This window comes from Lissotriton vulgaris, chromosome 5 (assembly GCF_964263255.1).
Source record: "Lissotriton vulgaris chromosome 5, aLisVul1.2, whole genome shotgun sequence".
Lineage (NCBI taxonomy): Eukaryota > Metazoa > Chordata > Amphibia > Caudata > Salamandridae > Lissotriton > Lissotriton vulgaris.
In genome coordinates, this window is record NC_141693.1 from 1,847,529,587 (window position 1) to 1,847,553,348 (window position 23,762).

The window sequence follows — 23,762 nt, forward strand, 5'->3', positions numbered from 1 at the left end:
GGTGGGCGACCAGGGATCAGTATGCATCGCCCCCTCATCGATGGCACACACATTTGCCAGCTACTATCGGCGCTTGTATGCTGCACTGACTCCCGAATCGTCGCTCCACGATCTCCTCAGAGGGAGCTGCCAGAAAGACCTAGACTGCCCCATCTCTAGAACCGAAATTGAGGAGGTAATTTCTCTCATGTTCCCGGGCAAGACTCCGGGACTAGATGGTCTTCCCCAAGAATATTACGCTGCTCACTGTGACACACTGGTGCCCCACTTAGCTGGCCTTTTTCAAGAAGCCCTTGATCAGGGCTCCTTCCTGCCGGAAACAGACATAGCCACTATTGTGGTCCTTCCGAAATCCCAGCCTCCCTCCCGTCACTACGCGGACTACCGTCCCATTTCCCTCCTCAATACAGAAATCAAACTTTATGCCACCGTCCTAACCCAACGGTCCAAGCCCATGCTGGTTTATCCACACCAATGTGGCTTTATGCCCGCACGCGCGGCCCGTCATTGCCTCCGGAGGGTACAACTGGCTCTGGCCCACCAACACTTACCACTCCTTATTTGGCCCTCCTCCTTATAGATTTCGAAAATGCTTTCGATTCAGTGGATTGGGCATATCTCCAAGACGTGTTGCATGAGATGAGATTTGGGCCCCAGTTCCGGGCATTGGTCAGAGTACTTTATGCGCTGCCGCGGCACGGGTGTTTGTGAACGGTGTCCTGTCCGAGGCCTTCCCCATTGCTAGGGGCAAACGGCAGGGTTGCCCCCTTTCGCCGCTGTTGCTTGCCCTGGCTATGGAACCCCTGGGGGCCCTGGTGCGAGCTGACGTCCGTGTTAAGAGATGGGAGTGGCCAAGCACCGAGACGGACAAAATCGCGCTTTACGCGGATGACGTCTTGCTCTTTCTGGCCGAACCCGCGTCCTCTGGGCCGCACTGTCTCCGGTTGTTGCAGCGTTTGGGCGAGTGTCCGATTATCGGCTGAACCCTGGGAAATCAGTACTGGTCCTACTCCACCTGTCAAGGGACTGTTATGCTTGGCAGTCAAATATTACGATCCCGCACAACTTCTTTAAATACCTGAGAATATGGATTACCCTGCTCCCGGAGCTGGGCTTGTCCCTCAGCGTCACCCCAGTGGTCAAAAAGGCCAAAAGACCTTCAGAAATGAGACACTGTCCCTGAACCATTTGGGTCGGGTCGCCTTGTTTAAAATGTTGATCCTCCCCAGGTTCCTCTATGTCAGGGGTACTCATAGTACGGCCCGCGGGCCGGTGGCGGCCCGGCAAGCCTGCCCTGGCGGCCCGTGTGCCTCGCAGACATCGTACCCGTGTTTTAAGAACACTTTTTTAAAGAATGTCTGCAAACACTGACGGGTGCAGCAGCGACACTCAGAGAGACTCTGCTGCTCTGTGGGGGCCGGGTGATTCAATCCAGCGATAGGCAGAGCAGCAGAGTCTCTCACACACACACAGCCGCACCTGAGCACTTCACACGTCTTTAGAAAGACCATTTGCATGTTAGTAAAGCTTTGTGAATTTCACCTCTTCTTAGGCCCCTGCAGCTCCGCTCTGAGGGCGCCGGGTGATTAATTCCAGTGATAGGCAGGGCGGAGCTGCAGGGGCCTAAGAAGAGGTGAAATTCACAAAGCTTTACTAACATGCAAATGGTCTTTCTAAAGACGTGTGAAGTGCTCGGGTGCGGCTGGAAGCGGGAAGCTCTCTCAGGCCTGGCAGACACAGTCTGTTAGCAGTCTACTCGAGGTGACATTTTACCACAGAGCTGCACTGCTCTAAATGTAATGCAGTTAATTCCTTCAGTATCGAGTGAAGGGCAGTTTCCGATATGGTGGTGGGGGTCATGTGCTTCTTCATCCTGCTTGGGAGTGCCCAAGAAGAGCATTTGTCTATGCTGCTTTTTGAGAGACATGCAATGATTTTAGCATTAGAATATAATGCATCATAGTGTGGCAAGGGTCTCGGAACACCTCTGGGTTCACAAGGTTGGTGGCACTCTGTATGGAGTGAGTGCACATAAGAGATTCTACTTCCAGAAAGTGAAATGAATCAAGATTAGCCTCTGCTGAGAATTAGTCCTATTGAATAGGAGTTCATGGTGCAAGAGCATTCTTAAGTTAGTGAAACTCTTTACGTCAAGGGAGGTGGAGGGAGGGAGGGAGGGGGAGGGGGAGAGGGAGGGAGAGGGAGGGAGACCGAGAAATGGAGACAGAGAAAGGGAGACAGACAGCAAGCGGAGGTCGACAGAGGGAGGGAGGCGGGGGAGGGAAGCAGAAGTGAGGGAGTGAGGGAGGGATGCAGAAGTGAGGGAGTGAGGGAGTGGGGAAAGGGGAGTGAGGGAGTGAGGGAAGGGGAGTGAGTGAGGGAGTAAGGAAAGGGGAGAGAAGGAGGGAGTGAGGGAGGCAGAGGGAGGGAGGCAGAAGTGAGGGAAGGGGAGCGAGGGAAAGAGAGGGAAGGGGATTGAGGGAGGTAGGGTAGGGGAGAGGGAGAGTGGGAAGGGGAGTGACGGAGGGAGAGAGGGAAGGGGAGAGAGGGAGAGAGGGAGGGAGAGAGGGAAGGGGAGAGAGGGAGGGAGAGAGGGAGGGGGAAGGGGAGTGAGAGAGGGAGAGGGAAGGAGAGAGAGGGAAGGAGAGAGAGGGAAGGAGAGAGAGGGGAGGAGAGAGGGAAGGAGAGAGAGGGAAGGAGAGAGAGAGAGGGAAGGGGAGTGAGGGAGGGAGAGGGAAGGAGAGAGAGAGGGAAGGAGAGAGAGAGAGGGAAGGAGAGAGAGAGGGGGAAGGAAAGAGAGAGGGAAGGAGAGAGAGAGAGGGAAGGAGAGAGAGAGGGAAGGAGAGAGAGAGAGAGAGGGAAGGAGAGAGAAGGGGAGAGAGGGAAGGGGAGAGAGAGAGGGAAGGGGAGAGAGAGAGGGAAGGGGAGAGAGAGAAAAGGAGAGGGAAGGAGAGAGAGGGAAGGAGAGAGAGGGAAGGAGAGAGAGAGGGAAGGAGAGAGAGGGAAGTAGAGAGAGAGGTAACGAGAGAGAGAGGTAACGAGAGAGAGAGGGAAGGAGAGAGAGAGGGAAGGAGAGAGAGAGGGAAGGAGAGAGAGGGAAGGAGAGAGAGAGGAAAGGAGAGAGAGGAAAGGAGAGAGAGGGAAGGAGGGAGAGACAGTCGGAGTGAGGGAGAGACAGTCAGAGTGGGAGAGACAGTCAGAGTGAGGGAGAGACAGTCAGAGTGAGGGAGAGACAGTCAGAGTGAGGGAGAGACAGTCAGAGTGAGGGAGAGACAGTCAGAGTGAGGGAGAGACAGTCAGAGTGAGGGAGAGACAGTCAGAGTGAGGGAGAGACAGTCAGAGTGAGGGAGAGACAGAAAGACAGTCAGAGTGGGTGAGACAGAAAGACAGTCAGAGTGGGTGAGACAGAAAGACAGTCAGAGTGGGTGAGACAGACAGTCAGAGTGGGTGAGACAGAGAGACAGTCAGAGTGAGGGAGAGAGAGTCAGAGTGGGTGAGACAGAGACAGAGTGGGTGAGACAGAGAGACAGAGTGGGTGAGACAGAGAGACAGAGTGGGTGAGACAGAGAGACAGAGTGAGGGAGAGAGAGTCAGAGTGGGTGAGACAGAGGGAGACAGGGAGACAGGAATGGAGGGAGGGCGACAGAGAGAGAGATATAGAGGGAGTGTGACCGAGATAGAGGGATGGAGGGAGGAAGACACAGAGAGAGAGAGAGAGAGAGAAACAGATAGAGAGAGAAAGATGTGTGTATGCCGGGTCTGGTGGCTCAGTGGACGAAGGCGTCTGCTGCAGGGACCTGTGTTCAACCTCATGGCCACAGTTTTTTTGTTGTTGCTCTAGCCCCGCCCCCTCCCCCTCAGACCCCGCCCCCACCGGTGCGGCCCTCGGACCCAAACCACAATGTAAATTTGGCCCCCGAGAGAAAGTTTGTGAGTACCCATGCTCTATGTCCTCCAGAACACCCCGTTCTGCTTCCCTAGATCCTGGTTTAAGGAGTTTGATGGCTTACTTATCTAATTTTTATGGGGCGGCGGGAGGTCGCGTCTGGCTCTCTCCACATGTCGGATCCCTTCCTTTGACTGGGGCATGGGCATGACACATCTGTACCTCTACTTTATAGCCACACGCTTGCTGGTCGTCCACGATTGGTTCAACGGGGGGATGGTCTGACCCGGCATATCGGCTGGAATTGTGCGAGCTGGCATTCTCCAAAGTACAGGCCATGTAGTATGGGGGACCTGTCCCGAACCAGCTGCCAGACGTGACACGTTCGGTATTCCTGGCTTGGCGGGCTTCACTGCGCCATAACGGCTGGACCGTCAAATTGACCCAATGCACCCCCTCTGGCAAGCGGCTTCGCTCCGGGAAGTGAGTGGTCTACGAGGGTTCAGAGCCTGAGACCTTATAGGCATAACACAGCTTTGGGACGTCTGGGTTAGAGGCCACATGCTTTCCTTCCAAAATTATGCGCACCTGTTACTCCCTGCACCCCTCCTAAATTTTGTAAATATCTACAATTAAGACACGCCCTTTATATACACATCATAGACTACATTCGGCTCCCGGAATACAGCACCAAGGAGGCCCAGACGCTGCTTGGGGACTTGGGCAAAGGGGGCATCTCCCGTATATACCGCACTTTAATTAACAACACTCCTACCTCGTTGGACAAACTGAAGGACCAATGGGCAGATTGGGTGTGGCCACTGGGAGAGGTGGACTGGTACGATGCGCTCATGGCACCCAAAACAATTACCGCCTCCGCCAAACTTAGACTAATTAAATTATATTACTTGCACACTGCTTATCTCACTCCAGTACGCCTTCACCGAGCGGGCCTAGGCTCTGAGGCGTTCTGCACTAGGTGCAGCAGGCCCCAGCAGATTTTTTTTCATGTGGTCTGGACCTGGCAAATTTTTGGGGAGCCGCTAAGGAAGCACTCACAGAGGTCTTGGGGTGGACAGTTCCTCACTACCCACGACATTCATTACTGGGTGATAAAAGATGGGCTAGATGGGTCCCAGAACGATAAGACCTTCTTTAACAGCTATGATAGTTGCCAAGCGTAACATAGCGGCAGCATGGATTTGTCCCGATCCACCAACTCTGGGAAAGTGGTGCAGGGGAGTGGACTGGTGCGCGACACAAGAGAAAGCTCTATACGCGGCAGGTGGATGCCCCAAGAAATACCGGAGGGTATGGGGTAAATGGTTGGGCGCTGTCGAAGAAAGTGATTGATACTCTAATTTTTTTCTGCGGTTGTACACCCAGTGGGGTGCAGAATGGGGGTCACATGGATTTTGATGACTTAAATAAATATCAGCTATCCGTGATTTTGATGATTTGTTAGTATGTACTTAAAATCAATAAAATTTGAATATAAAAAAAAACTGATAACATCAGGGCCATACAAAATAGAGGGGATCTGCCCTATATTAGACATTTTCAACTGCCATTCAAATTTTTACCAGTTGACCTAGTAATGGAACCCATTCACCAGACAATGACTTGAGTAATTCCTGTTGGGCTGCAATCACGCCACTCATCAGAAAACTAAACGTCTAAGATTAATCTGCTTTGGGCATACACATATTATATGTTCCAGAGTTTCCTGTGGCCATCCGCAAAATCTACAATTAGAATTCGGCCACTGTTTGATCCAAGCTCTAGTGCCCTCCTTTGTTGGGTTTTTACCCATACGTAGCCTTAAACATTTTTTTTGAACTTTACAGAAAAGAAAACATTTAAATATGGCTGAACACGCGGGGATTGGTATGAATTTATCACGTACCGTAATTTTATCCAATTTAAACGATTCAGCTTTAATATGCTTTTTTAAAATTAATTTATAGTTGGGCATTTTCAGAGCCGACAGTTCAATTTGCCAGCCGATATCTTGTAGGGAAGTTAAAATATAAGCTCTCCATTTAGCCGTGTAAGCAGAGTTATCAATTTCTTGCCAACAGATATTCCCTAAAGATGCAGGGGCTGATGTTGACAAGGCAGCCATGCATTTTAAGAAAGATCCTTTTGATACCAGGCACTGTCTTTGGAAACCAAATTCCAATCTAATTGCTGCTTGACACACTGATCTGTCAATTCCAAAGGTTGCTTTAAAAACCTTAACAATCAGTAAGTCAAGCACCTTCACATCCTTTCCTCTAGTAATCGGGGAACCATAAGTGAGGGTAGGTTGCAACTTCGCTTTGATTATTTTAAGAATAAACTCGTATGATTGGCAGTTCAGTGATTTTTTTTTTTTTTTTTTTTTTAACATTTAAAAGCATGGATCAATGTCACAGCCTTGGCCCTTAGATCTTTAAGATGACATTTAAAAGAAATGTGATTGTCAAATATCACCCCTAAGTATCTATACCTCTTAACAATATCAATTGTACCTGCTCTGGCCTTCCAGGGATTAAACTTCTGTTTGACTACACCAATTTTTATCACTTTAGTTTTTTTAACATTCAATTCAAGGCCATTCTGCTGTATATATTCATCAAAGGCAGTAATAAGTCTTTGTAGGCCGATGGGGGTATAGCTCTCAAGAATTGTGTCTTCAGCATACTGGAGGTAGCTAATTTGACTCACCCTTCCCCCCCTCCCCCCCCTCCTAGGAACATGCCCATTAACAACATCCAAATGCTGAGAAATATCGGATTAAAAATAAATTAAATAAGCAAGCGGCAAGAACACAGCCCTGCTTCAGGCCATTATATATTCTAATCTTCCTAATCCTCCACAATCTTAACTTGAACCCAAGTGTTGGTGTACAGAAGTATAATAGCTTTCAACAATTTCTTTGAGATCCCCAGATCTGACCGTTTTTTCCATGATAAATTTCGAGGCACAGAGTCGAAGGCTGCCTTAAGATCAATAAAAGAACTGTATACATTTTGTTTATTGAAGACCGCCTTCTCCGCAAGCAGAGTTAGAGCCAACAAATTAGTAATAGTGGATTGACCTTTCTAGAACAACCATCTCTAAAACCTAGTTTCTGTTTTCGCAGTGAGACAGGAGATCGCGATGCCGTTGGTCGCTGCAAAGCCCACGGTTACGTCGCAACAGACTAAAGCAAAGCAGGACTTCAATAGCCACCACCACATTCTAAAATAATAACTATATAATTCATTCTAACCATCACAGTAGGTACCTCACTATATAAATAACTCCATATCTCTTTAACAATGCATATTAATGATTTACAACATTTTTTATATTTTCACCAATGTTCGCAACGATATTGATAGTTGCAATGTCTCCTTGATAGTACACAAGGACCGTGCTGGAGGTCGGGTCGTTGTCGCAAATATTGCGCACAAATAAAAAAATCGATTTTGGACGCATAGCTTGTGTCACTTGCACCCCTATTTCTCAAACATGGAGTCGGAGTACCTCTACTCTGAACTCTTATGTATCCTTTTTAAGAAATGTTCATCCCCGTGAACCGGTGCCGATACATAAAATAGTGTCCACACTTTCTGTTCAGGTTGCATCCAGTCAGAGCAGTCCCGCTTGGCATGTGCATTTTGCGATTCTTTGCGAACCCACAGCAAAATATCTGTAACCAGATATCATTATAGATTTAAACTTGCATTTCTCTACAACCACTGAACGGATTTACACCAAATAAGCAAATGTATTTATTTATGCGTTTTTTATATAGCGCAGACTTTACCTGAAGGTGTTGGAGCGCTTCACAATAGGAACAGTAATGATATGAGGAGAAAATTACAAGTGAACAAATTACAAAAGCAAACGTTAAGTTACATGAGGCAAAAGTGACAATTGTGAGCAAACAAACTACAAGAGGTAGCAAATGGTACATTACAGGAGGAAAAAGTGACGTGTGGATGTTACAAAAGTGTACAAAGTACCAGTAGATGTATAATACTGCAATTAAAGGCAGACACTCAAGCACAAGAACAAATGTTACGTAGGCAATGGTGGCACTTGTGCAAGTATCTAAAGCAAAAAAAATGTAAGAGGTAGCAAACAGTGTGTTGTAAGAGAAAAGTGACGTGCACATGTTACAAGAGAGTACTAAACACAGGTAGAAGGATAATACTGCAATAAATGGCAAACACTCCAACCACAAGAACACACTGGGAAGGCACTTCCATAGTCATGGAGAATAGAATTTTCTATAATGGAAGGTCTTCCTTCAGATAATAGAGAGGGCATGAATTAAATTTGGAGGCGTCTTTGGAGGAGGAGAACTTTGAGGTCAGTTTTGAAGTCCTGGGAGGAGGTGGTGGTCAGGAGCTGAGGCGGAAGTGAGTTCCAGATTCTTACTGCGTTGCCTGAAAAGGATTGGGCCATCGATCTTTCCTTCTTGAAAGTGGGAGGTTCAAGCAGTAAATTTTCCGCATTACGTGATGGTCTAGAGCCTCCAGAGAGTTTCAGTTTATTCGCCAGGTAGCGAGGAGAGGAGTGCAAGGCTTTTTGGGTGATACAGGTAGTCTTGCAGATTGCTCTAGCCTCGATGGGAAACCAGTGGAGGATGGATAACATGGGTGTGATGTGGTCGCTTCTTTTGGCTCCATAAATGAAACGAGCTGCTGAATGGAGAACAGATTTAAGGGGGGGTGGGGTGGGATTTGAGGAGGCCAGTAAGAGAATTGCAGTAGTCCGCTCTGCCAATTTTGGTGTAAGTCCGTTCAGCTGTAGGTATGGCTGAAGGTTCCTATGGGAATTAACATTACAAACGCAACCTTTCTCATGTGAAAAAAATCAAGCAGTCTAACAGTTAGTTACATGCAGTGTCCTGTGCAAAAGCCGCACAATGGCGTTTAAACATCTGCTAAGCTTATGCTAACATAGCAATGTGTGCAAGCAAGGCCCTGCCTTTACTACAGCTTGTGTGAAGTCCAGCTTCCGAATTAAGAAAAAGGTCCGGAGGCAGTAACTAAAATAAGACAAGTGAAAGGCTACACGTAATGGGGTGCCGCCCCGCGGGACTAAACAACCAAAGAAAAGGATGTGCAAATAGGAAAGATTAACCACTTGGAAGGAAGGATGTGTAAAGGACACTGAAAAAAAAACGAAAAGCAATGGACCCACAAAAAGACAGCGCATGTGGGTAAAGGCTTTATATTTACCTATGCAATAATTACATTTTCGTTGTAAGGCTTGTGTGGTTCCATCATACATTCCTCAGCATGGTAGAGGTAAGTTACCATGGTGACCGTTTGACTTCCCATTAGAGGGAAAAAAGCGAAAAGCCTTGAAGTGGCCATCATGTATAGGGGGGTGGGGGCTTTCCCTCTGCACCGTTCTGCGTATTTAATAATCACCAGCAATATATTGTTTTTGATGTCAGTTGGGGTTTTGAGGTGCTTTGTGACATCGTTGTGACATTTGACCCCCTTTAAAGTAAAACCTTATTATACTGCAAGGAGCCTTTCTTTTATAACCCTACTTTAAAGGTCAAGAGTTGAACAGGAATAGTCTGCAACTGTGGTCTAGGGTTTGTATTTGAATTCCAAGAGGGTGAATGCATGTTTGTTATATCAAGGGTATCCAGTTGAGCAACTTTTGCTTTCTGCTGGATAAATGCTTCAGTGTGACTTCCTTTTACATTAAAGAAAACTCTGTTGATATTTGCCCTGTGCTCTACTTCCAGGTTCGGACCCTACTACGTTGAGCCGGTTATTGCTGGACTAGACCCCAAAACCTATGAACCATTCATATGTTCTTTGGATCTGATTGGCTGCCCTATGGTGACAGAGGATTTTGTTGTCAGTGGTACTTGCTCAGAGCAGATGTACGGAATGTGTGAGTCCTTATGGGAACCCGACATGGTGAGTAATGGAGTCCATTAAGACTTGTTCCTTGATAAGGGCATTGCTGTCTATTTGATATGGTCTTGTGTTTAGGTGGTTTTTAAAAGTTTTTTTTTTTTAGGATTAGCATGCTATTTACTGCCATTTCTGAGCGCACAGAGTCTGTAAGGAAGCTGGTAGTTGGTGATCTCTCCCTAATATGGTAGTTCATGAAGGTCCACATTCAGTAGGTGGGTTGGCTGAATCTGTAGCTGGGTACTTGGTGCAAATGCCATCAACCTGTTTACCAACCTGCCCCTTTGTTCTGCCAGCAGCCTTCGGGGGTAAGAGGCATTGTGCAGAGTTGGCTGGGCTCATCTCAGGCTTACATTGTTTCTTAAAGGCTGGGCTCCTCTAATTACAAAGTTATTGTCTTCTGCTAAGACGGTAGCATGGCGAACCCCATTGTATGTTGAGAAATAGGTCTTCTACTCTGAGACCTTCTCTTCTCCTTGATTTTTGCTGAACTGAAAGAGTTGAAGGGTCCTATAGATTGGACTTGCTTCCTCACTTGAGAAGAAGGTGCTAGTTTCAGACTAGAGCATAGGGGCCTGCTTCTTAAGTCTTAAACTGAATCGGCGATTGTGGATATGAGTATACTAAGATTTATATACAAGTCATTATTGTTCTGATGTCTTCACATGAAGAAGAGCAATATCGTCAGTGTGTGACAACTGGTCAGTGATGCAGACTCATTATTTTAGAGATTAGGAATGAAACCACTAGAAACTGATCTGCAGAAGTGGCACGTCACTGTTTTCAGAAATTAATGTTAACACCACATCCGGGCGATTGACAAGATCCTGGGAGAACAAGACCGACATGGGAAATAGCCCATCTTGAAAGTTTTGGAAAAGTTCTCTGGCATGACCTTTTCTTGACTTTTATTTTGTTTTCCCTGTAGGAGCCTGACGACCTGTTTGAAACGATCTCTCAGGCAATGTTGAACGCAGTGGACAGGGATGCTGTGTCCGGCATGGGAGTTGTTGTGCATGTAATGTGAGTATATTGTCTCTTGTTATTATGTATCCAATCCAACTGTTGTGAGTGGTAGTTGCTTTGTTCACAGAGTAACTCTTTGATGCAGTGTCCTAGACTTAGGAGGTGTATTGGGATGGCAGTTGGAGTAATGACCGTTTTGGGGGACTTTAAAAGAGCAACAGCACAGCAGGAAGACCTGTTGCGGACAAGTTCACGACTGCACTGTTTTCCTGTGACTTTGAAACGTCAGTAGCTTGTAGATCGAAGGAGAAATCTGTGTTTTTGAACAACTTCAGAGGGATAGAAATTAAATTCAACTTTTTATAAGAGCAATAAGTATATTTCTGGATGTAAAGCATCCAGCTGCCGTTTTGGTGACTTTGATTACATATGTGCTCTGAAAATAAAGCAAATGAAAAGGCAGAAATAGAGACGTCATTTCGTCCTCTTATTTGGTTGACAGTTGCATGCAATCCAACAAGGGGCCTTTGAGAGAAATTGAGTAATCTGACTTCCTGCGGTTGGAGTGTGGGATTATGCTGTGCTCTAGGAAGTGTCCAGAACCTGACTCTCTCCTGTGCCTTTTTTGCTGCTGTTATGCACCAGTCGATTCTGGCGCAAGTTCGATTGTTCACCTCTATAGAATGGTGGAGAAGGTCAGAAACCTGTTCTGAAGGCAACGTTAGTGAGCATCAAGATTGGTTTATAGTCGCAAAAGCTACAAAGATCTGTGGCACATTTTAAATACTGTAAAGTTAATTTATTTTGTGCGGGTTAAGGGTAGATATGTGATTAACATTACTTGAAGGAGGCTGACACGTTTTAATTTGTCAAGCCATGTGAAGTCTCAGACGGTGGCATTCGTTTGTTACGCTGGTGATGGCAAATCAGTCCCCGAAATATCCAAGTGGGCGGTATGGAGGGTCAGTGATCTTCTGTCTGCTTCCCAGGATTAAACTCCATTTGAACTAGAACAGGTTTAGTTGAGAATACATGTTGTTGCTGAATGAGATGTTTATGCATGAAGTTGTTGTTTATGGTCTATATTGACATAGATACACTTATTACTCTACTACAAATGTTGTTTTTGTCCTATCTACAGAGAAAAAGACAAGATCACCACGAAAACTCTGAAGGCCCGTATGGATTAACAGATCATTCATTGTTCATTCCCACTTCAAGCAGTTAAATATTTGTTTTTTTAAATAAAATTCTGTATGCCGCCTGTGATCTTTTGTATTGGATATATTGGTCATCATTTCTTTGGAAAGTTATATCATCTGGCATTCTTATAGCGCTGAACTGCCAAAAGTATGGCATCATAATACTCCTGTAGCAGTTACAGGTATGCTTGGTTGGGGGGTGGCGGTAGCATCTCTTTGAATGCTGCGTGTGATACATGATGACCTTGCATGTGGTGTAGTTGCGTTGTGGCATACATACCACTTCTGGCATGGGATATTTTGAAGGTTATGTGAGAAGAGATAGGGTGCACACCTCATGTAACGTTCATTCTGCAAAACTTATTTGTGAGTCACCACATGGCGAGTGGGATTTATGCCGGCAATGGCAAGGTTTTGCTGGACTTTTAATGGGGAACAAATATTTTAAGTAAACCAGAAATGTATTCGATCACAAATGGGGTGTGTCTGCATAAAATGCAAAAACACTACAAAATATAAATAATCTAAATAAACTAGTACACTCCAAAAAGCTTGATTAGTTATTGATATAGACAGTTTAAACTAAAGTGGTGTCACATCTTATCTTTATGCCAACAATCCCTGCCTATTAGAGTTCAAATCCCTTTCATATTTGTTTACATGGTGCCGTTTATATTTTATTTTCTTAGCTCTTTGTATGTTGTTTTCCCTTCCTTCATTCTATGACCATCAGGAACCCAATAAACATCAGTTTTTCACAACATAGTGCCTACCAACATAATTAGCCAGTCAGCATTTCATAGCGTGTAGTGCTGCAAATAAAGTGTATTTGACAGTTTAAGGCTCAATCGCTTTAGCTCCTTAAACAGCAGCTGCTGCTTAACCTGTGTAATGGTTACTGAAAGTGTGTTATAAAGCCTATAACAAATAAAGTATTGTGCCTGGATCAACCTTGCACTAGAATGCATACTATTCATCATTTTGGAAACCTGTTCCTCCTTCAGGTAGAGTTGATGTGTATTACTACATCTTAAATAATTATTTTCTTTCTCTTCAAGTGTGGTAGCCAACAGCTGGGCATACAAGGCTCCTTCACTTGGATATAAATCACTCAAGCAAGGCGTCTTCTAGTCTATGCTAGTTCTTTAACAGCTTGGTTGTCTAAAGAGACCGCTCGAGCGCTTTTTGCATATATGCAGTTATGCTTGTTGAGTTGTTTGTCTGGATGCTTGATGTGCTTTGATTCATAGATGTCTTATTTTTGTTTAAATCTGTTTTTATTATTTCGTATCCAAAGTGGGAAACAGTTACAAGCACAGGGAAGGAGTACTCCATTGCAAACAATATTGCCATATACTATACAGCTTTTCAAACAATATGTAGCATTTCCTGTACAACACAGTTGACATTCCAGTGTTGGAATCGTGCTTGTAAGAGGGATGGTGTGCGTGGACAGGTATATAAGTATGCCTTGTTTGGGAGAGTTTATCAGCAGATGCCAATGGTGTTGCGGGGAGTATCTTTATGCACTGGTTGTGGCGTATCTGTTCCTTCTGTACCTGCAGGTAGTGGTAGGCTGGTGAGTAAGGGTTGGACAAAGCAAGAATAACTGGGAAAACCTGGCTCAACTGGGGTGTTGTCTGGCCTCGTATGAATTGATTGCAAATGAGGCGTGCTCGCTTGTGGCCGTGAGTGTCCGATGTAGGCTTAGTGAAAAGTGGCACATTTTCCCTTACGCAGTGCGTCTGCCTCAATTATGCAAGGGTGAATCAGGGTCTCGCAGCACACAACTCCGCTGGGGAGGCGATGGCGTGCACATCTAATGGTAGTTCACCCTGAAGGTCATGTAAAATAACATCCATTTTGCAGCTAAGGGGATTTTCTGGAGGTCTAGGGCGTCCTCAGCGAGTAGTGCCATGCTCTCTGCCTTAGCCCACACTAGTAACTAGCATCTTAAGGATATAAAGTTGAGGGTCAGGCGGCTTCCACTGTTTCGTGATCAGGCGTTTGGCTACTAACATGCCCAGGCCAAGAAAGCAGGAGGGGACTTACTTTTGGAGTAGAGATGTAAAATACACACACCCCAACTGTGTGACAGAGTGCGACCGGTGCAGGCAGCGACGACTGATCGCCAATATGTATTAAGGGTTGGGTAGGTCCACAACATGTGGAGGAGATCGGCATCAGTGGTTAGGCATCTAGTGCAAGTTGCCTCTATGTGGTGAAAGAATCTGTTTATTTTGGCTGGGCTGAGGTATGCCCTTTGTACGATGTATGCTCGATGAGGTGGAAACAAGCGTTGGGGATTATAAATGGGACTACCCAGTACCTGGCCCATTCGTAGTCAGTGAAGGGGTGATGCCTGTCTGCGGCCCAGTGCTGCCTCAAAAGCATAAGTTTTGAGTTGCTACCCAACAGTCTGGGGCGTCCCCACAGGCACAAGTCCCCAAGTGGGGTTGTAAAAGTTTGTAATCTTCAAATAAATGTCAATGCTCAAATCTTATGTTCACTTCATATTTATTTTCTTCATATGAATTGTTTTCTGTTGTGTTTTCATACACATATTAATTTCCAAATAATCAGTTGATTCTCCCCATGCTCAGGGAACAACAAGCTGTGAAATAATATAAATGTATGTGGGGACGCTGTGTTTAACATGGGGAGAATTAACTGATTATTTAGAAATTGGGTGTGTTCAAAGGCATTAGTGACACCTCTATGTGGTGTTGCAGTGAAGCAGCAAACCATTTAATGAGATCCCTCCCCAGCCCCATGGCATGAAGTACTGGATGGTCAAATGTGTTTTGCAGTCAGTGGTCATGTCCCCCCCCATCTGCTACCCAAGCCGCCAATTAATGAGTTGTTCAATAGAAATTGAACGGGAGGGTGGCCATTAACTTCTGTCAATGTGTCGTAAGGCACCATCTTGGTACAAAGCCCCCAAAGTGTGAAGTTCAGCCTTTAACCCCTTCCATGCTGATGACGAACCCCAGCCGTCATGCACTACGGTGCTCGTGTGCTGATGACGGCTGGGTTTCGTCACGGCCCGCCCCTGTTCGTGTTGTTTACAGCACACCAGGGGAATCGCGGTCGCATGGAAGGGGTTAACAAGGCAGTCAGCTTTGTGGAGGTTATGAGGTCACGACACGGCACACCCCACAGAGGCAGTGCTGGTGCATATGGCAATGACCAGCGCCTAATGTATATACTTCTGCTGTAGCACTGGTATGCCACTCCCAGAAGTTGAGGTTCAGGTAGTCTGTTTTTGGCACAGTTGTGGAACAGCCGAAGTATGGACACAGTCGACCAGGGCGGGGAGAGAGCAGCAGTGTCATTTAGTTGGAATCCCGCCAGCCATTTGACTAGCTATTGAAATTATGAGGCGAGGTAGTACTGTTCCATGTTCAGGGCTGCCAGTCTGACGGGTAAAGCTTAAAGGCATCCCACTCGTTGTTGAATTTGTTGCGGGTGGAGCCATCGTTGAATTAAAAGTATTCAGCTGTAGCGGTATCAAGTGCCTCCAGGTATGGTAAGTCCTCCAGTGCTAAGGGTTGGAGACACTATGTGGGTGTGGCCTGCGGTGCCAATTCCATTTGCGTTGTAATGACTGGCAATTATGATCGGAGTGTGTTGCAGCCATGGTAGTTTGTTTGGTCAAGTGTGGGAAAGAGTGCAGGTGACTCTATTATACGTCAATGCACCAACTGTAGCAAGTTTGAGTTTTCTTGGGTGGTTAGCTAGTTTACGATGTTCTGTGTGCAGGAGAGTGAAATCCTTTGTCACTTGGTGTATCCTACTGTCAAGCGATGTGTTCTTTTGATCAAGAGCAGTACCAATTTTTTCCACCGCTAGCAGGACGGTTTCTAATTTGGAACTGTGTGCAGCACCAGGTTGCGTCGTCTCCACCTCTGGGTGTGCCCCCGATTGTCTCCCTGGATTCAGTGCAGGTTGTGTGGAGCGGATTATCGCAGATGACCCATTACTATCTGCTATGCAGTAGGCATCAGCAGGCCCGCAGTTGTCCTTCAATGCCGCCTGTGCGGGATGTCTGGGATGGACACCTACTGCAGGGGATGGTACCAGTGTCCTCCCTGGTTAGGTAGTAGCTCGGTGTACATGCAGGTCGATTCTTAAGCAATGCGTTCACCTAGGCAGTAAGTGTATCCGGGGTTCCCGATCTGGAGCCGGTATCTCATTCAACCACAGCAGCACGCGCGGAGCTGGTCAGTAGGAGCAATGTGAGCACAGCAACTCACCTAGGCCCCACACACACCCCATATCCCTCCTCCCATTCCCTGCCAAAGTCATCGAGAAAACCGTCAATAGCCAGCTCGCCGCCTTCCTTGAATCCAACAACTCCCTCGCTCCCTCACAATCCGGCTTTCGAGTCGAACACAGCACCGAGACCGCCCTCATCGCAGCTATAGACGACATCGGAACACTACTGGACAACGGAGAAACAGTTGCCCTCATCCTACTCGACCTCTCCGCCGCCTTCGACACAGTCTGTCACAGCACCCTCATTCAACGCCTCCGCAACATCGGCATACAAGGAAAAGCCCTGGACTGGATCATCTCGTTCCTAACTGGGAGAACTCAGAGAGTCCTACTTCCCCCATTCAAATCAGAAGCCACCGAAGTCATCTGCGATGTACCACAAGGATCATCACCCAGTCCCACCCTCTTCAATGTTTACATGAGTCCACTCACATCAGCACAACCTTAACATCATCTCCTACGCTGACGACACCCAGCTGATCCTTTCCCTCACCAAAGACCCTATCACCGCCAAAACCAATCTTCACGAAGGCATGAAAGAAGTAGCCGAATGGATGAAAAACAGTCGCCTAAAACTTAACTCAGACAAAACGGAGGCGCTCATCCTAGGATCATCCCCCTCTGCCTGGGACGACTCATGGTGGCCTTCGGCCCTGGGCACTGCACCCATACCCACAGACCACGCACGTAACCTTGGCTTCATCCTAGACTCCTCACTCTCGATGTCCAGACAAGTCAACGCCGTCTCATCCTCCTGCTTCAACGTACTTCGTATGCTCAAAAAATCTTCCGTTGGATTAACTCTGAGACAAGAAAAACTGTCACCCACGCACTGGTCACGAGTCGACTGGGCTACGGTAACACCCTCTACGCCGGAATCACAACCAAATTACAGAAAAAACTCCAACGCATCCAAAACGCATCAGCGAGACTCATTTTGGACATCCCCCGCCAAGATCTCATTACCGGCCACCTGAGAGAACTTCACTGGCTCTCCGTCAACAAGAGAATAACGTTCCGTCTTCTCACCCACGCACACAAGGCCCTCTACAAACTCTGACCCGAATGCCTCAACACCTGACTGTCCTTCTACACTCCCCCCGCCAACTAAGATCCGCCAATCAAGCCCTCGCCGCAGTTCCGCGTATCCAAAGATCCACCATGGAAGGCAGATCCTTCTCCTACTTGGAGGCCAAGACCTGGAACTCACTCCCCACTCACCTTCGCCTTACACAGAACCACGTCTCCTTCAGAAAAGAACTTAAAACCTGGCTATTCAATAAATAATGAACCCCCTCCACAAGCTCCTTGAGACCCTCTGGGTGAGTAGTGCGCTATATAAATTCCTGAACTTGAACATGGTTTGAGCAAGCAGGCCCCTGCGGGTCGCGGACCGTCGGGCCACGTATCTCATCCCCAGGTCAGTCCAGTAAGTGTGTCCAGGGGAGGGGCGGTGGAGTGAATCCTGACTTGAGTCATCGAGCGGCACCCCAGCAAGCCTCCCCTCCCCCCCCCCCACCCCACCCCACCCCTTCCTTATGTCCCGCCTAAACAAGCCTTAGCCTGATCCGACCGGCCTTGGCGGGAGGCAGGGTGCCAGGAGGAGAGGAGGAAGAAAAAGAGGGGAGGAGAGTTCCCCAAGAGAGTGGAAACATGGCAGTGTCTGTGTAACACAGCAAGGCCTTACCGCAATGGAATTCTATGCGGCTGCTCTTAAGTCAGCATCGGAGTGAAGACCAGCTGCTCAGACAGCCCCTACAACTGCCAAAGTCCACCTGCAGACAGCAGCTACAAAAAGTGATAAAAGCAGTCGAGCCTAAGCCAAGGCCTGACCCGACCTCCGGAACTCCGCAAAGAGGGTGACGTTGCACCGCGAGGAGAGAGGGCTGGCCGGGGCATTCTAAAGCACCAAAACACATTTGGGTGTGAAATGGGCGCACCACATGTCCATCGCCCGCCTAGTGTCAACTCCTGTTGGTGCAGTCCAAGCTGATAGGCCCAAGTGATTGTCGCCGGTATCACCTCTCGACAAAGTAGGTGGCTGCGGGGAAGGATGGCAAAATACACCGCAGTTCACCGACCCACCCGCAAGCTACCCCACAGCGCAGCCTAGGCCGGATCCTGCTTCCGGACCGGTGCTGGGAGTATGATGCCAGGTTTGTGGGGTCCGCAAGGAACAGCAACAGTAGCTGGCCTGCAGGACCTTGCCGGCCAGGGTTGGGCTGTTCTCCTCGTCCTTTGCAGTATGCAGACATGTTTGCAGAAAGCCAGGGCTACACGCTCCCCCTGCAGGTTGCAGGGCAGTTGGGGCCAGGTTGCCCGACCACCACCATCACCACACAGCCAGGAACAGCATTAGGGGGGAAAGGACTCCTGTCATGGGCAAGCAAAATATTAGGACCACTGATCGGCTACCCCGCAGTGCGGCCGAGGCCAGATCTGACCTCTGGGCCGATGTGGGAGCGTTATACCAGGTGAGAGGGGGCGTTCCACTAGGTACAGCAGTGTGGCCGACCCTAGTTGAACGGCCCACCTAGTCCTTTGGTGTATGCAGACATTTTGTGGGTGGTCAAGGCTGCATTCTTCTCCAGCAGGCAGCAAGGCAGTTTGGGCCGGGCTGATTGTCGGCCATCACAGCGCAGCCAGGAATAGCCGGCATGGGGCCTGCGGCAGCTGATGTTGACGCAGGCAATGTGGGTCCCAAGCGGGCTTTGGTCCAATCTGGCCCCATCACTCCTGCACAAGGACATTCCCCTAAACAGGAAGGAAGATCGTCAGGGTGCAGCTCACTCCTTAATGGTGGTCTATATGCCCAGCAGCCAGCCCTCTCCACAAGACCTTTGTTTTCGCCCATTAATCTCTGATCTCCAGGGCTGCAGTGACTCTTGATCCAGCTGCGTGTTTGCCTCAAGTCACTGGCGATCCAGGCGACTACATCATGAGACCACAGAGGGTAGGTGGTGTATTGTGGATCGGTAGCAGGGTGACCCGGTCTCGCCGCAGTCTTCCTCCAGTCTCCCCACGAGGACAGCACACCGGTTATGGTGTCCTCAATGCACCATTTCATAAATGCAGGCCCTGTCCGCTTGCCCCCCACACCACATAGGAAACCGGGGCGGACAGCCCACACAGGAGAGATGGCGGTAGAGAAGGAGATCCCCCCTATACTTTCTGACTGATAAAAAGGGCGGATGACTGTGCCGGCTCAGGATCCATGTTGAGTAAAGGGGTAAGGATGCGGAGCCTCCAGGAAGTGTGTCTGCCATCTTGGCCAGCTAGCCACACACCACTTCATAGATGTCTTATATGGTGTTATGGATTACACAAATCTTCAAAATTATGAAGAGCCAAATATTGATGGCCTTCTGGAAAGCGCAGTTGGATTGTAATTTTTCTGCACTTGTGAGTTTCAAAGTTTTCTAGCTTGGACTCAGAAGGAGCAGCTTATGAATCTGGTTTTGCTAAAGTGTGGCAGTTCGCCTTCTCTTTGTGTTGAAAGGAAGGCTGTGTCTAGGGCTGACATTTTTGCTGGAGGATCCTTGGTCTGATTTCGTTGAGTGCTCAGTGGGTTATTTATTAGGGCAATTACTTAATTGCGACTGGGCTGACTCGGTAGAGGTTCACACCGCTAGGAAAAGAGCATTATCCCAGGCAACAGGATGCTCCTCCCCGCTCCGGGTCTGGCCAGCGCTATAGAAAACTTTTTACATTAAAAAAAAGATCAATGCAGCTGGCTGTTCAGGGCGGTCACACATTGGAAGAAAGCCAGTTCAGTCTGATTACTTTCCAGATATGACTGCTATCACTGGGAGGTGATGAGGAGCTAGTTAAAACTCATTGTAAAAGGGGCCAGTAATTGGTGGCAGACGGCAAAATCCTATCCAAAGCTAACATGAGGTGTGTGTTCTTCGCTGATAAGGCCGCTAGAGAAATGACGACCAACGTCCTGATATGGCGACATGCCTGGCTAATGGTCTCCAGCTTCAGGCCCACAGCACAGCAGTATCTCTTCAGTGCGCCATCCGATGGCGAACATCTCTTTAGTTCTCTTCCAGGGGATCCTCATCAATAGTCATAAGCATTAGAATATTCCCGCCCATGCGCGGGACCCCGGAAACACTATATTATATGTGCCCCACATATATATATATATATATATATATATATATATATATATATATATATATATATATATATATATACACATATATATATATAATAATATATATATAAAAAACAAGCAATAGCAGCCAAATCACATTAGAGCTGAAATATGCTGTGAAGAATTTCCACCATACATATATAATAAGCATTAGAAACATGAGAAACAACACCAAAGATTGTTTAGAAATTGTTTTAATGCTCAGAAAGCAGTAGTAATTCTCATAACTCACTGGAAGCATAAGAAGCTCCCAGGCTGCATTGCAAACACACCGTCTAAAAAGACTGAAAAGCTAACCTGTAGCTGAATAGCAAAAAACTGACACTGTGCCTTTAAGGCACTCATGACCCCCTGTATCCCATCATGCCCCAGGGGTGACAGTTAGGTCAGTTGTTCTTTCCGGCTCCTTCAGTGAAGGACCCTGGTTACACAGCTCCACTATTTTTCTGGTTTTTGACAGAAAAATACTTCTTTTTTTGTCAACTTTTGCTCTTACTTCGTCTTACATCTAGTCAAGTGAGATACTGCTTGTTTTCAGCAGTTTAGTGAGCATTTTCCTCTGAGAATGCCTTCACTCTTTGATAAATGCCCTTCTTGTGGCAACAAGAAGGCAAAATCAGACAGCCACGACGTCTGTATCCTGTGCCTGCCTGAAGATCATGATCCAGGCACCTGTCCACATTGTGAGAACCTGTCAGGAAGAACTCTCAAAGACAGGGAAAGAATTCGAATTTATGGCCTGGCTCACAGGGCTTCAAGAGGGAGATCTCCAGTGAAGAAGGGCTCCAAGAAGACTCATACATCTTCAAGAAAGAAGTCTTCATACCCTTCAACTTCAGCGTCGGGCTCTGCGCTGAGAAAAGAACCACAGATGGAGTTTTCCTCTTCGAAACTACCGTTGACGGCGGGCTCGCCGTCGAGAAGACCAGGTATGTCGACGACGAAAGAACCAGCTCCGTCGTCGAAATCCCCTCCGCCATCGTCAACCAGGCGACGATCGGCGTCGAGGAAGGCTACTCCGCCGCCGTCAACCGGGCGACGGTCGGCATCGAGATCCATTACCCCTCCGCCGTAGTCAACCAGGCGACGACCGGCGTTGAGGGAGGTCACTTCGCCGTCGTCAACCAGGCGACGACCGGCGTCGAAGTGTGACCCCTCCGCCGTCGTCCAAGAAGCGGCGATCGGCGTCGAGGACCAAGACCCCTCCGCCGTCGACAGTAGCTCGTCGATCGGCGTCGAGCACGCAGTCTCCGTCAGTGCAGCATCAGCGCTCGGCATCGAGGGTGCCCAATACCCCTCCGCCGACCATCGCCGTTCGACGTCGAGACAGAAAGCTCCGTCGACGACAGGACGAGGTCGTTCGACGTCGAGAGAAAAGCTTTCGTCGGCGACAGGACATAGTCGGTCGACGTCGAGGCAGAGGTCTCCGTCGGCGGCCGGACACCGCCGTTCGACGTCGAAGCAGAGGGCTCCGTCGACGGCTACTCATCGCCGCTCGACGTCGAGAGACTACAGAACCTCTCATGGACATTCGGGGTCGAGATTGTTTGATCCTCCGACTCCCCGAAGGCGTTCGACGGCGAGAAGAGAACGCTCTATGTCGAGACATTCAGATACTACCATGGTGACGGAATCTGCTTCTCACCATTCATCTTATCGGTCCTCTGGCTCCTCAACTGAGCATTCGAGGTCCAGAAGCCCTATACACTGAACTCCTGAGCGTCGTCCAGATCCATCGACCGGGCGAATCAGACTGTCACCTAGATGGTACAGACCCTTGGACCATTGGCGAGATGCTGGGCCTACCAAGCGTATGCAGGAATATGCCAGCCCAGACCACAGGTCTCCTCTCCAAGACCTTGTGGAGGAGATGGACAAGCGTAGCCCTCCCAGGCTCACATCCCCTGTGAGACTACCCACCAAAGCGCCAAGAAGATCCCGTTCTCCTAGAGGGGAACCTAGAATGGAAGGTCGGATAAGGTCTCGCTCTCCTAGGGGCAGATCTCCCGTGAGATCGCCAGCCAGATTTCCCAGAACATCCCGATCTCCTAGAAAGGAACCTCGGACAAGAGATCGGATCAGATCTCACTCCCCTAGACGGGAGGAGCATTCAAGGAGGTCACGGGAGCGGAGACTCATTACTCACCGTAGACATAGACGTACTCCGTCTACTTCTTCAACCTCTTCTACCAGATCGTCCAAGAGGGACTACTCCCTGACTTTGACGGACAGTCCAACGTCCAGGTCCTCCCCAGTGGATGATATTGGCACGTATCTGGATGTACTGCAAAGAGGTGCGCTTAAACTGAACATCGAGATGTGTGTCCCTCAAGTAACGACGACAGTCATTTTTGAAACTTTACACAAGAAGGCCATCTCCAGACCTCTGCTGCCTTTAGTTCTGGGGATTATGGACCCTGTCAAGGAGGTTTTCCTAACCCCAGCAGCAATCAGAGCAGTACCGGCACGCATTCAGAAGAAGTACAAACCGGCGGCTTCTGACCCGGTATTTGTAAAATCTGACCCTCCAGCAGACTGTCATTGTGGAAGCGGCGAGGAAGACACATGCGGTTGCTGGTTCCTCTTCAGTCCCACCGGATAAGGACAGCAAAACTCAAGACTCCTGGGGTCGAAAGGTTTGCAATTCTGCTGCTTCCACTCTTAAGGTCGCTAGTGCAGCTGCGCTTCTGGGTCGGTATGACAGAGCCTTATGGGACTCGATGGAAAGATTCAAAGCCAAGCTACCAAAAGAGGACCAGCAGGACTTTGAAGAAACTGTTACGGAGGGGTGTCTGGTGGCGAACCAGATGATAAGCACGGCCGCGGATGGGGCGGTGCTTTCGGCTCATTCCTATTCCCATGGAGTTTGTGCCAGAAGATCGGCCTGCTTGTGCCTTACAGGTCTGAAACCGGATGCTCAGCATCGGATTCTGAATCTTCCCTTTTCGGGGTCTGCTCTCTTCGGCGAACATGCGGACGAAGAGATGACCCGCATGAAGACTGAGCTGGACACGGTGAAGGCGGTGGGCTTGGAGAAGAAAAAGGAATTCAAGCGCCGCTTCAAGACCAACAGGGGGGAGAGGGGCTCAACAGAGGGTTCAAACCCCTCAGTGGTCCCAAACCAAAACTCAAGGGAAACCCCAGTTTCGTGGCAAGCCCAGCAGAGGTAGAGGAGGTCACCAGCAGTCCTCCAACACCACGAGAGGAGGAAAGGCCTGAACAGTGGCTTCCTCTGACGCCGTTGCCCACTCCAGTGGGAGGAAGTGCTTCACAACACCTGGCAGAGTGGGTCAGCATCACAAGAGATCAGTGGGTGCTGAATATACTGCGCAATGGATACAGGATACGTT

At 48.3% G+C, this 23,762-nt stretch overlaps 1 protein-coding gene across 1 annotated transcript in view; it reads left to right on the forward strand.

Annotated features, from left to right (window-relative positions):
- Positions 1-12,039, forward strand: part of PSMB3 (proteasome 20S subunit beta 3) — an 81,935-nt gene extending 69,896 nt beyond the window's left edge. The window contains exons 4-6 of the mRNA XM_086924323.1: positions 9,630-9,807; positions 10,733-10,827; positions 11,912-12,039. Coding sequence (XP_086780449.1) covers positions 9,630-9,807; positions 10,733-10,827; positions 11,912-11,960 — 322 coding nt within the window. The 3' untranslated portion in view covers positions 11,961-12,039. The remainder of the gene's footprint in view (positions 1-9,629; positions 9,808-10,732; positions 10,828-11,911) is intronic.
- Positions 12,040-23,762: the final 11,723 nt, after the last annotated feature.